The 16216-nt window shown below is 44.9% G+C and overlaps 2 protein-coding genes across 2 annotated transcripts; one reads left to right on the forward strand and one right to left on the reverse strand.

Annotated features, from left to right (window-relative positions):
* Positions 1–2006: 2006 nt before the first annotated feature.
* LOC120690878 (IQ domain-containing protein IQM2-like) lies at positions 2007–12917 on the reverse strand. The gene is made up of 10 exons (XM_039973743.1): positions 12500–12917; positions 4528–4990; positions 4349–4463; positions 4161–4226; positions 3983–4071; positions 3799–3889; positions 3536–3682; positions 3336–3428; positions 3145–3246; positions 2007–3075 (listed from the first exon to the last, which is right to left on the reverse strand). The coding sequence occupies exons 2-10, from the start codon at positions 4983–4985 to the stop codon at positions 2314–2316; spliced, it is 1923 nt and encodes a 640-aa protein (XP_039829677.1). The 5' UTR covers positions 4986–4990; positions 12500–12917; the 3' UTR covers positions 2007–2313.
* On the forward strand, positions 6158–8430 carry LOC120688963. Its single transcript, XM_039971303.1, has 3 exons — positions 6158–6441; positions 7222–8033; positions 8147–8430. The coding sequence occupies exons 1-3, from the start codon at positions 6158–6160 to the stop codon at positions 8200–8202; spliced, it is 1152 nt and encodes a 383-aa protein (XP_039827237.1). The 3' UTR covers positions 8203–8430.
* Positions 12918–16216: the final 3299 nt, after the last annotated feature.

Consider the following 16216-nt stretch of genomic DNA (forward strand, 5'->3'; position numbering starts at 1 on the left):
TTGCTTCTTTTCATATCTATTTGGCTTCTTGTTATCTTGGCAATTATGAACAACCTTGTGATGGTTAACTGAAATCATGTATCAACTGATATTTTGTTCTCTGATGCAGCTCGAAAGGCAACTCCAAGGCTTCTACCCCAAGGCAGCTCCAAGACAATTATCACGACCGGATTCCGGCCATTTGCTGTGTGCCCAAGGCACACGGCGAAGGCTCCAAAACACACTGCATATTAGTTCGCCGTGCGCGGCCCATGACGAATCCTCGACAGTGACCAACCCTGACGGCAAAGCCGGCTTCACCGTGTGCCTTTTATCGGGTTAACGTCTCCATCTTCTTCTTGGTTATAACAAAATCCTTTTATTTCACAATGATTCGATTTTCCGAGCAAGAATTGGTCACTAACTTGTCAAATTCCGCCATGAAACAGCTGAACTCTGCAAAGGACACATCTTCAACATAACACCATACAACAATATGATAGGCTTGCTGAATACAAGTCTTATTACTTTTCATTACGTCTTGTGTTGTCACATCACCCCGATTCCTTTTTATCCTATCCCCCGATTCCTTTTTATCCTATCCCATATATGTTCACTTGGTTTTGACTCGTAGCCATAAAATTTACTTACTTTTTCATCAAATGTCTTTGCTGGCCTCTCAGCTAATTTACTTACTTTTTCATCGAATGTCTTTGCTGGCCTCCCAACTGTGTTTGAAAGGAGTTTGGAGACTCTACGATCTTGTACCGGAATGCCAGTCTTGTCCATCTGATTGAAGGAAGGTTGTTAGCATACTTAAAAACCACATGCATATTTTGCAAAAAGAAAAAATTATGTACCTACATATGTTGCTTTTTATCAGTGTCCTTTCATTGGTATCTGGGATAAAATTAATTTCTTTTATCTCTTCACATATAGAGTCTTGATATCTATTTATTTTTTGCGAACTCCTTCGCCGACCAGCATTCAAAATAATGTAGTTTCTTTATGATGTCGGCATATGCCAAAGAAAGCTACAGGTTGATAATGAAACAAAATTTACGAGAAAACCATTAACTGGTTAGGGAATAAAATTTATGACATACCGGCTTTTTCTCAATCTCAGGTGGGTAAATCACTGGGTCCTTTGCATAGGCAATAATAGGATCCTCAATTTGGTCGTTGGCATCAAAATCCATTGGACCATTATAGATGATTTACCCGTGGCGCAAAAGCTGAATGTTACATCTTTGTCCAATAGCAGAGCTAGCGTCAATAACCTATAAGGAGCGTGGAGAGCATTGGGCAGCGGAGCAGCCGAGGGAGCGTTCGGCGGTAGCAGCGGCGGAGGCAGTGGTGGGGCGGGAGGGGCTCAAGCCCCCCTACCGCTGTAATCTCCATGAAGCCCCCCCTAAACCCCTCCTACAAATTTGAGAAGGAAGAAGGAGGGGGAGGGGCTAGAGGAGGAAGAAGGGGAAGCAGCCCCTCCTGCCGTGATTCCTGGCTCCGCCACTTGGGCGGTAGCACATACCTATTGGGAGCCACGAGCGGCAGGTGTGGTGGCCGCCATACCTTGCCAGACTGGTGGCTCGGCCACTGTTTTGGTCTCACATTCTCTGCTATCGTATACTGAGGTATTTTCCTCTTTTGCTCTCAAAATAACTACTAATAAGGTAATACAATATTGGATAATATCCAAAATCAGCAATCACATAGTCAGCACACCACTTGTACAACAAAGAGCATGGAGGTAGTAAAAGATAGCTTGAATGTGTACATGCAAATGGCTAGTCTTGAATCCTGCTTCTCTTAATAACATTGGCTAACGCATGGAGCTTTGCCTTCCAAACTGAAGTTTTAGTTCCTTGGAGTTGTCTATTGGCATGCATTAGTCAAAAGCTCTGCCGAGGACCCATATTCACACTCTGTCCTCATCAATCTCCTCACCTCCCCTGCCTCCTCCCAACGTCGTCCTGTTTCTGCATAAAGATTTGCTAACAGCACATAATTCCCCGAGTTCAATTCTATGGTTCAAGACAGATAAGGTGACATCTGCTCAGTTGGATTTGTTCAGAGTGTGAAACATCCTATAAGGATCTCGCTGCCGCGGTTCCTCTCTATGTGTGCACTAGAAAAGTCCCAAGAGCAAGTTCATTGGATCATCTATTTAGTCATGATGAGGCAATGGTATCACCCATAATGTTAATCCTGATCCTCCTAAGCAATTGTGATTGTGATGCGTTCCTTGTACTAATCTACATCAGCAACAATATGCACAAGAGTTGGCATCCTCCTCCCGGGGAACAAAGCAAGAAAACAAGCCGGCTCACAGCATCAGAACGCAGTCCAGGTAGCACTCCTCTGCCTGGGCTTGAGCGACATGCTCACGCCGTCGCCGTCGGCGGTGAGGCTGCCGCACTTGCCGGCCGGGATGCTGTTGGGCGTCAGCGCGCCCGGCCTCGGGGACGGGAACCTCGCCGGCCTCCCGCCACGGGGCGACAGGCTGACCTCCTCCAGCGCCCGGAACTGGAGCTCCGACGGGTAGTCCCGGACGCAGCCGATGCGCGGCCCCGCGCCGGTGCTCCACTGGAAGGACAGCTGCTTCCCGAGCTGGTACGACCGCATGGCACGCTTGGAGTTGATGCGGCTCAGGATGAGCGCCTCCGGCACCTCCGCCAGGTCGTCCAGGCCGTGCTCCTCGTACAGGTCCTCCGCGAACAGGTTCCGCTTGCAGAAGTCGAGGCACTCGCCGAACGTGGCCGAGTCCGGGTCGATCTCCTTGCCGCCCGGCGACGGCAGCGGCCTCGAGCTGGGCTGCGGGGCCGGTGGCAGCGGGACTCTGTTGTTGGAGCTGATCACCAGCCTCGGCGGCCGCTTCCCGTGCAGCCTGTTGTCCGAGGAGGCCTTCCTCATCGTGGATGGCTGGGCGGGTTCGTCGTTGCGGGTCTCGGCTTCCTGCTCGCCATGGCCTTGCACCGCCTCTTGCTCCTGGCTGTCTTCTTTCCGCTCGCAGAGCTCGGTCAAGTCCAGCTGCGAGTGGTGGTTGCCCTTGAGGCTGAAGTCGCCGTCTTCTTCACCTTCTTCTGATGGGCTCAACTGCAGGAAAACCGAAAAAACAGTTTCAGGTTATGCAGAATTTCATTTGCAGGAAAACCTTCTGCTGACCTTCACATCGCTCAGATCCACGCTCCTGTCCTTCAAGAAGTTCATGAACTCCTGGAAGTTCCGCTCCGTCGGCCGATAATGCCCGCTGTGAGGCCACACAGCCTGCAATGGGCAGATTTCAGAGTTAAGCGAGACAGGCAAATTTAGTGTTGCAGTTATGAATCCCTCCTACTAATTGCCCTGGTTGGTACCTTCAGAACTCCATTCTCTGCAACCAGTCTCCCGGCAGCAGAAGTGGCTCCCCCTGCAAGGAAGCTTGAGTGCTGGAATACGCCCTTCCGCTTCTGCAAAGATGTAAAAAAAATCGGCCTTGCATGCGTCAGTTTCTGAAACGCTGTCAGTGTGAAGAAAATTCTATTAGAACTCTTCTTGGAGAATTGTTACTACTCACCTGGCCGATATAAAGTGTCTTGCATGTACTCAGCACAAAGATCCACTTTGTCCCCGTGGCGCTTCCAGTTGTATCGACGATCTGACGGCTCAGCTTGTACATCAGCCTCTTATCCTCGACTATCACTTCGTACGATTCCCTCTCTTTCTGCACAATGCCGTGACAACAGATCCTGTTAATAGGATGTAACATCTGCAACCGAGAAGATTATTCTGCCTGCATGTTTTTTCTCTTTGAATCAAAAGAGGAACAGTGAAACTTACAGGGCCAAGGTACTTGATACATTGCTTGTGCAACTTCGATCTTGGGCAATGGTCCTCTAAGCTGACATCTTTCCCTTCACCTACATCCAACCTGTCATAGGAATTACAGAACCGTGAGTACTCAATAACTGTGTTGTTCTTTAGGTTCGGAGACATGACTACTGCACTTTTGCTGTGTCTGTACCAGTAGAAGAATGGTTGCTTGCTCTGGCAGTGGAGCCAACATTGGTAGTAGAAGTGCAGGTTGTGGCCATACCGATGCCGAGGGTCAATCTGACAATAAGAAATTAGTTGAAATCCAGTTTTGGTTGCAGAATGGCATCATCTGAATAGCATTGGGACATTTTATTCTTTGTGCATACCGCTTCAAGCCAATGTTGCAAGGCAAGTTTCTGGGCCTTTTCATCCTTGGAGAGACCTTTGCCAACCTAAACGTGATAGCAACACTACACCTGTGTCAGAAATGTAGTATATTCCTATTCCAAGAAAACTGCTGATACAAAAAAAAAAATGGTATGATGATATCTGAATGAAAGAATACAAGTGGTACCTTGGCAGCCCTCATTCTTGCCCGGCACCATTTTGAAACAGCAGTCTCAGGCTTCTCTATGTCAAAGAATGACACCGAATTTCGCTTGAGCAGTGCAAAGTCAAGCAATTTCCACCTGCATTTGCCGATCATAAAATTCAGAAACCACCACTTCAATGACAAGAGCAGTCAGTCCTTACCATCGTTGCTCCACAAGAACGGCACAATCCGCAAGCTGGCGCCTTGTCCTGAAGCTCTTGTACACCTTCTGCAGTCTGAGGGCCGCGGCCTGGTGCCTCGGGCTGTCACTTTCGTCGACTGGATGATCCGGTGGACGGTCTCGGGCCGGCCCGAATCTTGATGAACCAGCGGTGCCAGCACCAGGACTGGTGTTGCAACAGTCTCTGTCAGGTTTGGGACTCCTGACGGACGAGAGAGTCTGCATCTGAACGTGGTCGGCCTCTCTCCTCTTGAAGCTCAGGGAGCCTTCCAACATCAGGTTCCCATGGCCGTAGCTGGGGGACAATGCCGAAGGCGAATCAGCTGCGTCCTCCATCTCCATGTCGTCGAAGCTCAGGGACCGGATGAACAGCCGGCCCATGTTGTCGTCCACGGCTGGCAGGTAGTCATCCGGTGGGTAAGAGATTGACAGCCCCATTTCCCCTGATGGCAAGATGTGGTTGTTGGAAATAAATATTTCAGTTAAGATATTGTGATCTTTACTATTAAGGAAGTGTTTAAACCATCTAAACGCGATTAAGGAAACCTAATGATATAACCCTAATGGGCTGTGATCAGCAGGCCCATTAGGCCCGTTTCCAGAGGCTGGCCCCCAGCCCCACAGTGCCTATAAATATAAGGTCGTGGTTAGCACCTTAATTAACCCATTCACGTCATTCTAAAACCCTAGCCACCGCTAGTCTGATCGCTAAAGGCACTGGAGGGGTTTGGAAGGCCAAGCACTCCCGTTGGCGCCCGGAGGACGCCGATTCGCCGCTGCGTCTTCTACACCGACAAGAACGCCTACTTCCTCTACGGATCAGGCGTAAATGACTGCTGCAACTGCTAACGCTGGTATAATGTTTACCAATTTATTCCGCATTAGATTGATTTGTCATGAACTAGGTTATGTTAAGATCTTGGGTTATTAGCCTCTAATGTTTAAGCCTGGCTAATTCTAACAATCGGTATCAAGAGCCATCTTAACCTAGTCATGCACGATCAATTTTGAGCTATGTTTATGCCTCTGTTTTCGTCGGTTTAAGATGCAATTAGATCCTGTATAATGGCTTTTATGTGTTAATCATGCTTGATTAGATCTAAATCATGATTAATTAAGTTTCTGATCACGAGATTAGATCTAATCTATTTCGGTTTATGTCAAGTTTAAGATTAATCTTAATCTGTTCCCCAAATTAGATCTCTGTTCATGTTAACTTCCGCAAAATTAGTTGTTAGATCCATGAGTTTAGATGCATCACAGAGCATTAAGAAGGAGGGGAAAAGCAATTTTTCAGATTGCATCACGAAATTCCCAAATTTATGATGAACTCTAACCCTAATGGATGAATCCTTACCTGGAGGTGTGTCTGAGCCATAAGATCTCGGCGAAGGACACCCCAACGGAGCCCCTCGACGGGAAGCCACGCGACTCGGTCGCACGGCAACCCGGCGAGAGGATCCGGAAGGGATTAAGGCGCTGCGGCGCACGCCGCTCACCGCGCACGGCGCGGGACCCGCGCTTGAGCAGCGCGAGACTCGTGGCATCAGAAGGCGGAGGGCTAAGGCGCCGACGCTCGCGCGGCCCCGGCGGCGTTTTAGGCGGCCAGCATGCCGGCCGGGCTCTCCACACGCCGGCCCCACAAGGGCGTGTGGCACGCCATCAGCGGGCGGCCGGGGGGCGGCCAGCAGCCGCAGCTCCCTCGGAGCAGCGCATCAGGTGGCGCTGCCTACGGGCCCCCCGCGCGCATGAGGCCGCAGCGGTCGGGAGCCAGAGCGCTGCTGCTGGCCAGGGCCCCGCGCGCTCGGGTGCATGCGCCGGCTCCCACGCAGGCGCGCGCGTCGAGCCAGGCGGCGCTCCTGCGGGCCCGCGCGTCTGAGACTGCGGCGGCTGGGCCAGAGCGCTGCTGCCGGCCAAGGCCCCGCGCGGTTGACGCTGGCGCGCGCGGCGCTGGACTGGAGACGAGCGGCGGCTGCTGTCTGAGGAGAAAGTGGAGACTGGAGTGAGGAAACTAGGGTTCACACCGCACCTCCACTGTTTTATACTGCACCACATCAGTTCGTGGCCATTGGATCTTGATGAACGGTCCAGATTTCTCCGCATTAGGATTTCGTGGGATGGACCAAATGGGCCAAATGCGCAGATTGGGCCGCGCGCGCAGAGGAGAATTTTGGGCTTTTTACGTGTTTTAGCCCAGTTTTGATGTTAAAGCCTTATTCTTTTACTGTTTCTTATGATTTAAGCTCAATTTTAATTGCTGTTATGTTTAAAGGCTTTAATTATTTCTGTTGCACTTATTAATTACCAGCATTATGTTATTTAATTTCCATGAGTTATGTAAATGTTTTTTTAATCATGTTTTAATTGCATTTATTCACTGAAAATTATGTTCATCCACCATAAGCAATTAAGATGCACTCTATTTAAATGGAACCATCGGGAAGTTTATTTAGAGCAATTGTAATTAATTCTGACCATCGTTGATTTAATTACGAGTTTTAATGATAAATTTCGTTTGTTTTCTCCATCGGTGATGCAAATTGAAATTTATGTATGATTTTAATCAAACCATCGTAGGGTTAATATCATACTTCTTATGCGCATCTTAATTGTGAGTTTAATTAAGTTATTATTCTCATGATTTTCAGTGAACACTATGACGGGCTACCTGAAGTCCATTGAGCACCAACTATCCAAGCTGGTATAAAGATGTTCAGGTGGCCATTGCTGTGTGCGAGTATGATCTCGCCTTACGTCAAGATAAGCCAGCAGAGCCCACTGATCCCAATGGTGATCGTACTGCCATTGAGAAGTGGGAGAGATCAGACAGGATGGCTAACATGATCATTAAGAACACGATCACTCCGGCCATCTGTGGTGCTATTCCTGATAAGGACAAGGATGGTAATGATCTGAGCGCCAAGGCATATCTTGCCAAGGTGGAGGAGAACTTTAAGAGTTCTTCCAAGACTTATGCTAGCACCCTGATCATGAAGATGCTGACTTCACAGTATGATGGGCAAAGTGGAATCAGGGAGCACATTATGAGCATGTGTGACATGGCAAATAAGCTGAAGACACTGGATATGGCTATCTCTGATGGTTTTCTGGTGCACTTCATCATGACTTCTCTGCCAGCACAGTACAGTCCCTTCAAAATAAGCTACAACACTCAGAAGGCGACTTGGAGCATGGCTGAGCTCATTAGCTACTGTGTTGAGGAAGAAGAAAGGCAGAAAGCTGAGAGGATGAAGGATGCTATCAACATGGTCAGCGAGCGCTTTGGGCGTGTTAGCATGAGCAACACTCCTAAGCATCAGGCTGAGTCTGGCAGCAGCAGGCAGCATAAGAGAAAGTTTAAGGGCCATAAGAGCAAGGCCGTGTCACATAAGAAGACCTCTAATGAGAGGCTGTGCAAGTTCTGCAAGTCACCTAAACATGAGCAGAAGGATTGCCATGGATTTAAGGAGTGGCTTAAGAACAAAGGTACAATTACTGATTATGTATCTTTTATTGATGAATCATTCTTAGTGAATTTTTCTCCCAATACTTGGTGGATTGACTCAGGTGCCACTGTGCACATTTCCAATTCACTGCAGGTATTCAGTTCGATCCGAACTATAAGAGAGGGGGAGCGAAGTCTAAGAGTGGCTGATGGCAATGAAGTGAAGGTTGAAGGCATTGGGAGCTTCAATTTGGAGTTACCAGGCGGCTTCAACCTTAGTTTGCATGATGTTCTTTATGTTCCCAATTTGAAGAGAAATCTTATTTCTGTTTCGCGTTTAGATAAGTCGGGACATATTTGTGAGTTTGGCAACTCTGTGTGCAACATTAAATTTCATAATTTAAGTGTGGGCCTTGGTCATTTGCAAGGCGATCTTTATTTGCTCTCTCTTGATAAAGTTTATTCTGCAATGAATGTGGATGATGTATCGCATAAGCGTAAGCGTACTGATGAGACTTCTTCGAATTTGTGGCATTGTCGTTTGGGCCACATTTCGAGGGGGAGAATTGAGCGTCTCATAAGAGAAGAGATACTCCATTCATTAGATCTCTCAGACTTCGATCAACAATGTGTTGATTATATTAAGGGGAAATTCGCTAAGACAATTAAGAAAGGAGCTACTCGGAGTACGGGCCTATTAGAAATAATTCATACTGATATTTGTGGCCCGTTCCCAGTAAAGTCTGTTGATGGTTTTGACTCGTTCATTACTTTCACAGATGACTTCTCTCGTTATGGTTATATTTACCCCATTCGTGATCGATCCGAGTCATTAGATAAATTCAAAATATTCAAGGCTGAAGTGGAAAATCAGCATAATGTCACTATTAAATTAGTGAGATCGGATCGAGGTGGTGAATATTATGGGAGACATGCTCCATTCGGCCAAGTACCTGGACCATTCGCTAAGTATCTTGAAGAGAATGGTACAAAGGCCCAGTACAGTATGCCGGGCGAACCACAGCAAAACGGAGTTGCTGAGCGTCGTAATCGTACACTAATGGACATGGTACGTAGCATGCTTAGTTATTCTACTTTGTCTGTGGAGTTGTGGATGGAAGTATTAAAAACAGCTGCGCACATACTTAATCGTGTTCCTTCCAAATCCGTGCCAAAAACACCTTATGAGTTGTGGTTTGGGAAGAAACCATCGCTTAATTATTTGCGTGTGTGGGGCTGTCCAGCCGAAGCTAAGTTATTTAATCCACAGCAAAAGAAATTAGATGATAAGACGGTGAGCTGCTATTTCATCGGATACCCTGATAAGTCTAAGGGATACCGATTCTACTGTCCTGATCGTTTCACTAAGTTCGTTGAGACCAGGCAGGCTGTATTCCTAGAGGATGCAGGAATCAGTGGGAGCTTTCCGAGGAGGGAAATAAATCTTGAAGAAATACGGGCTGAGCTTCCCATCTCGGTGATTCAAGAAACAGTAACACCTCAGTTAGTGCCGCTGTTCGTTCCTTCCGTTCATAGGACACCATCTGTTCAGATTACGCCTCCTGTTCAGAGTACTAGCTCTGCTCCGCCTGTTGAAGTAGCTCCTGAGCCTGCGAGCGAACAACAAGCTGAGCAAATAGCGCCTAATGCTGAAGTTGAGAACCCTATCGAGGTGCCTCAGACTGCACCTCAACCAGCACCTCAGCCTGTTGAACCATTAAGAAGATCACAGCGGGCTAGGAAACAGACAGTTTTCCCTGATTGTGAAACATACTTAAGTGAAGACATGTATGATATTGGGAAAGCTGATGATCCTAACTCATTTAGAGAGGCAGTATCATGTGAGAACTCTGCCAAATGGGTTGAGGCCATGGAAGAAGAGCTTAAGTCCATGAGTTCCAATGATGTTTGGGATCTGGTAGATATTCCTAATGGAGTCAAACCAGTAGGCTGTAAATGGGTCTACAAGACTAAACGTGATTCTAAAGGGAATGTCGAACGATTCAAAGCAAGGCTTGTAGCCAAAGGATTTACACAAAAGGAAGGGATTGATTATAATGAAACCTTCTCCCCTGTGTCTAAGAAAGATTCATTTAGAATCGTTATGGCGCTAGTGGCTCATTATGACTTAGAGCTACATCAGATGGATGTCAAAACTGCGTTCCTTAATGGTGACTTGGATGAGACCATCTTCATGGCACAACCGGAAGGTTTTGTTGTGAAGAGCAAGGAACATTTGGGATGCAGACTTAAGAAATCCATTTACGGGCTTAAGCAAGCGTCAAGACAGTGGAACCTTAAATTCGATCAAGTGATTAAGAAATTCGGATTTAAGGAGAATGACGTGGATAATTGTATCTACACTAAGATAAAGGGTGGTAAATTTATAATTCTAGTGCTTTATGTGGATGATATCCTATTAGCGAGCAGTGATAAGCGTATGCTGCATGAGACAAAGGGATTTCTTTCATCCAATTTTGATATGAAAGATCTTGGTGAAGCCTCTTATGTTCTGGGCATTGAGATACACCGAGATAGGACCAAAGGAGTACTAGGATTGTCTCAAAAGGCATATATTGAGAAAATGCTTAAGAGATTTAATATGGATAAGAGTAAGGCCACACCTGTTCCATTAGCGAAGGGCGATAAGTTTAGTGAAGCCCAATGTCCTAAGAACCAATTGGAATCAGATGAGATGAAGGACATACCTTATGCTTCAGCTGTCGGAAGCCTGATGTATGCACAAGTCTGTACGCGTCCTGACTTGGCATTTGCTACCGGAATGTTTGGAAGATATCAGAAAAATCCCGGAAAGGTCCACTGGGTTGGTGTCAAGAAGGCATTACGTTACTGCCAAGGCACTAAAGACTTCATGCTCACATACAGAAGATCAGATAACCTTGAAGTTGTGGGTTATACTGATGCTGACTTTACTGGATGTGTGGATAGTAGGAAATCTACATCAGGATATATCTACATGTTAGCTGGTGGAGCTATATCATGGAAAAGCTCTAAGCAAAGTTTAGTTGCAGCGTCGACGATGCAAGCTGAGTTTGTGGCATGCTATGAAGCAACTGGACAGGCTGTTTGGCTTAAGAATTTTATTCCGGGCCTTAAGGTAATTGACAGCATTACGGAACCTATAATGTTATACTGCGATAATCAGTCTGTAGTATTCTTTTCGAGTAACAACAAGTCAAGTGGTGCTTCCAAACACATTGACCTTAAGTATCGTGTTGTGAAAGAAAGATGCCAGGATCGAACCATTAAGATTGAGCACATAAGAACTAATTCTATGTTAGCGGATCCGCTCACTAAAGGCTTACCACCGAACGTGTTTAAGCAGCACGTTACTAATATGGGTTTGGTGGATAGTCTTTAGGTCCTGGTTTAGGGCCATTATGACTCCCAACTAACGAATAAGCGTTCTACCGAGGTGTTTCAGTGAGACTGTGGGTAATGGGATCCCAGTAGTGCATCAAGCTACAGACGACGCATTAGTCCGGTACTTTCTGTTACTACTAAGGGTGAACATTAGTATAATACGAACATTAGCCTTAACCGTTCGATCAAGTGGGAGAATGTTGGAAATAAATATTTCAGTTAAGATATTGTGATCTTCACTATTAAGGAAGCGTTTAAACTATCTAAACGCGATTAAGGAAACCTAATGATATAACCCTAATGGGCTGTGATCAGCAGGCCCATTAGGCCCGTTTCCAGAGGCTGGCCCCCAGCCCCACAGTGCCTATAAATATAAGGTCGTGGTTAGCACCTTAATTAATCCATTCACGTCATTCTAAAACCCTAGCCACCGCTAGTCTGATCGCTAAAGGCACTGGAGGGGTTTGGAAGGCCAAGCACTCCCGTTGGCGCCCGGAGGACGCCGATTCGCCGCTGCGTCTTCTACACCGACAAGATCGCCTACTTCCTCTACGGATCAGGCGTAAATGGCTGCTGCAACTGCTAACGCTGGTATAATGTTTACCAATTTATTCCGCATTAGATTGATTTGTCATGAACTAGGTTATGTTAAGATCTTGGGTTATTAGCCTCTAATGTTTAAGCCTGGCTAATTCTAACAGTGGTGCCACGCAAACCTTTGGCCGACTTTCTTTTTCTGCCGTTAGATTTGGTTGTTGGGTATCACAATCTGTGGTCCGTAACAATCAACCTGTGCCAACAAAAAGCAAATTATTGGAAACCAAGTGCAAGTGCTAGAATCGGGTAAGAACTATTTCAGAAGAGCACATTTGAAGCCCTTTTTCGTGCATGCTGCTTTTTTCAAGCGATTTTCCCATTTTCAGGAGCAGATTGCAGGTCAGGATGTAGGTCAAGAGATGCAAGAAGTTAAGAACAATCGAGGGAGGGAAAGCGAGCATGCAACCGAACAAGAAGAGCTTCCATCTCTCATTCAAGTTTGCTACATGCTTCTAAGATCTTAAGGACCATGATTTACAAAACAAATATTCAGACATTAAAGCAGAAATAAGAACCATGAACACACCTCTTTAATCGCCTCCAGATCCTTGCGCCAAGTTCCAACCAAAAACAAGAACAAGAGGCTCCTTGATCCTGAGATAGGCCTGCGAAGCAGAAAGCTATTTTGGTGAAGTTCAGGGCCAATGGAGAGGAGATTTAGGAGGAACAGAATCTAAATGGGGTGGTGGCCATACAGGGAAGGTGGGTGTCAGGAGGTCAAGGCCCTGCAGCCTGCAGCTATAAATAACAAAGCAAAACTTGGGCTGTCCTATCCTAGTGCCTTGATTAAAGAAAGGCTCACTGGCAGATTTGGTGAATTAAAAACACACTACACAACAGGCTAACATGTTCTGTGTAATACTGCAAATGAGAGTTTTGTCCACATTAGTTAGGAGACATGCAAGCTTGGAAGAGAGAGCTTTCACACTAGTCCTCCTTGAAGAAACCATTCTGAAAGGTTTTTAAAGCAGGGGGGAAAGAGTGTGTTGGCAACAGATGGCCGGTCTATTCTGACTGTTTTTTTTTTTGCCTCGTTTGTTTCTATTATCTTCAAGCGAATCCAATTTAGAAAGCGCGAAAACGAAGGAAGTGGAGGTCTCTGTTGTTAGCACTTATTTTTGAAGGAGGTATTTAGACGCATTTACTTATCTGGTGGTTACGTTTTGTGTAAAAATCTTAGCTGAAAAAGAATTCCGGTCATCTTTACTTTAGTCTGGTTTCTTTGGGGGCTTTTGCGAGGTTAGAACAGGTCAGGAGCATTATTCTGCCGACACATAACGTCATCTTAAAGACATTAGCCGTTGCTATTAAAATGGAGATCTCGTAATCTATGTTCTTATCCAAGTCTAAGTCACAAAAGAAGCATCACTTTAAGTTGGTAGTTGCTGAATCTTACTTGAAGAACCACTAACCCTTTGCCAAATGATAGCTAATCTTGAGCTGCAAGATCGGGATGGCCCTTTTGTAATACCCTTTTTGAGAGGGATGTCATCCAGCAGAGGGCCCTTTCGCCCATTCCTAGCTTTTGCCCATTATTGCAACCGGACAGTGACTTGTCACACGCAAAAAAAAAGGGGAAAGTAAAAGGTTGCAGATTGTTTAGCTAGCATCTCGGTAAAAGAATGCTAGCTAGATTACATCAGACTTTAGCATCGTGGCCATCGTATTTTTCCTCTCTCTCTTTTTCTTTTTTCGAAAGGGGAATTCAAAAAGAGCTGAAGTCTCCTGCGGTCAGTGCTGCGTACGGACAGGAACTAAAATGCATCTGTGTTTACAAAGGTGTTTCCCCCGGAACCGGCGATCTTAGGCTGTCCGTAATGGTTAGTTATTTAGCTAACTAATCTGATGTGGCAACAAAAAAATTTGGAGAGAGAATAGTCACTAGCGACGAACAAATAACTGATTTATTTCACGTAGTTTAAAAATATATGAGAAGCATGTGAGTCCAATAGTATAAATTAGTCTTTTTTCTCTCTCACTTCTACATTAACAGACTATATAATTAGTACTAGTTATTATCATTGCGGATTCCCTTACCGTTATTTGTTGAGTTTGCATAGTGTTTAATAACTGAACACATCTCTAAAGGTCCAAAAGACAGGCACGCTACTATTGAATATTCACCGACGCGGACGGCAGCTCTTGAAGCTTGAGATCATAGTCGGTGTGTGCGTGTCTACAAATCGAGGATATTATGTATATATAATAGTAGTAAAATAATGATGGAAGTAGTAAGGGTGTATTTAGTTGGTAAAAAAGTTTGGGTTTTAGTACTGTAGCACATTTCGTTGTTACTTGACAAATAATATCCAATTATAAACTAATTAAACTTAAAAAGCTCGTGATAATAAGTTATATTGTGCAATTAGCTATTTTTTCAACTGTATTTAATATTTCATATATGTGTTCAAAAATTTAATGTGACGAATATTGTAGAATTTTTTTTGAACTAAACACCTCCTAATAATCGAGTCAAAAGGTACATACGTATGCAGCACCGGCGTCGGCAGGCCGTACAGGCCGTACCGAGACCCGTCCTTGCAAGTACAGGTCAGAGCACCAGCTGTGCCCAGCTTTTTCCAACCAAAGCCCGTGTTTGGATGTAAAATTCCAAATTCCAAATTTTTTTTCGGCACCTTTATGGAGACTTAAATCTAGACGAAATAAAAAACGCATTGCGATTGCTGTCTATAAATGGCGAGACGAATCTAATTAACCTAATTATGCTGTAATTAGATGCTAAATTGCTACAGTAATGCTACAGTAAACAACCTCTAATGATGGATTAATTAGGCTCGTTAGATTCGTCTCGCGATTTACAGACGAGTTCTGTAATTATTTTTATGATTAGTCTACTTCAAATGTAGAAAGATTCTTTTTCAAAAAATTTACAACGCGCAACCAAACGGGGCCCAAGGCTGTGTTTAGTACCCAACTTTTTCCAAAATTCCCATCACATCAAATTATTAAATGTACCAAAAGACCCATGCATAGAGTATGACATGTAAGTAAATAAAATAACAAATTTCATAGTTTAGATGTATATTTTGAGACGAATCTTTTGAGCCTAGTTACCCATAGTAGGATAATATTTACCACAAACAAATATAAAGTGCTATAGTACTTTTTAGTTCGCTACAGTGCCAATTTTGCAGGATCTAAACACAGCCCAGGATGCACGAGGTGAGATGCAGGCAAGGCAAACCGGGTCGGATTATGGGATTAACCAGCGCAAACCGAGCCGCTTAGGGTAGTCCCAATGGTAGAAACTAACACGTTTCCATAGCAAATGAAATCATCTATAGAAACCATTCTTCACAGTGGTAGTGTCTTTGAGTAATAATTGTTTTCTCTCTCTCCCAATTCCACTAATGGGGAGCATTGCATTAACCCCATAGAAATTAGTGGTTTCTCCCCAATGGAAAATTCATGATTTCTTGTGCATTGGGTCAAGAGTAGACATGGTTTCTCCATGAGAAAACCATTTCTATGATTTGTACTCTCTTTCCTCATTAACTAGGCTGCCACATCACCATTTTGCTTATTTGACAAGCTATTTAATAGAGATAGAAACTACCATTAATACTCCATTGGGAGTGCCCTTATGGACTCCGCCATTGCGCTGGACCGCTGGTCATGACCAACGCAGGTTATTCCAATCTACTAGTAGTATGTTAATTTAGGGACCAATAGAGATAAATCGCAATTACTTCCTATTAGTTGTACAACTCCCTAAGACCAATCTCAGAGAGAGTGTCATGAGATGTGAGAGGAGTGTCATCACCATGACACTCCTCCGGCTCGGTTATCTAACCTTACAATGACACTGCCCACTGAGACTTCTAAATTATTCAGAGATCGTTTGTTTTTGCGGATGCTACTAGATAATTCAATGGCTCGCACAGATCGCGCCGTTAGGGCTTTCTCATGGCTCCGTGCAGGGGCGGCAGCAGGAGCATCAGGATTAACTTTACAGGTAAGAGAAAAAAACAGAGTTACTAATAAACTTGTTTATCGGATTTTTTATTTTTCATAAATTTAGTGGGAGAAATTTCCTGAAATATGGATAGAAATAAGATATCACAATGCATAGAAATAAGAGGACATATGGATTAGGAGGAAAGATGGGTACGGATTCAAGATTACTGAGAATTTTTATCAAACCAGTCACCATCAATAAACACGGTTATCACTGCTAGAAAATCTCTCATTAGTACCGGTCGGGAACCCCCGGTTTCTACCG

This window comes from Panicum virgatum, chromosome 9N, assembly GCF_016808335.1.
Source record: "Panicum virgatum strain AP13 chromosome 9N, P.virgatum_v5, whole genome shotgun sequence".
NCBI lineage: Eukaryota > Viridiplantae > Streptophyta > Magnoliopsida > Poales > Poaceae > Panicum > Panicum virgatum.

Coding starts and splice junctions, on each gene's coding strand:
- LOC120688963 (XM_039971303.1), top strand. CDS start 6,158: ATGCCGGCCGGGCTCTCCACACGCCGGCCCCACAAGGGCGTGTGGCAC. Junction 6,442..7,221: donor TCTGAGACTGCGGCGGCTGG/GCCAGAGCGCTG, acceptor GGCTACCTGAAG/TCCATTGAGCACCAACTATC. Junction 8,034..8,146: donor GGAGTGGCTTAAGAACAAAG/GTACAATTACTG, acceptor AATTCACTGCAG/GTATTCAGTTCGATCCGAAC.
- LOC120690878 (XM_039973743.1), bottom strand. CDS start 4,985: ATGGGGCTGTCAATCTCTTACCCACCGGATGACTACCTGCCAGCCGTG. Junction 3,429..3,535: donor AGACACTTTATATCGGCCAG/GTGAGTAGTAAC, acceptor ACATCTTTGCAG/AAGCGGAAGGGCGTATTCCA. Junction 3,076..3,144: donor TGGATCTGAGCGATGTGAAG/GTCAGCAGAAGG, acceptor GTTTTCCTGCAG/TTGAGCCCATCAGAAGAAGG.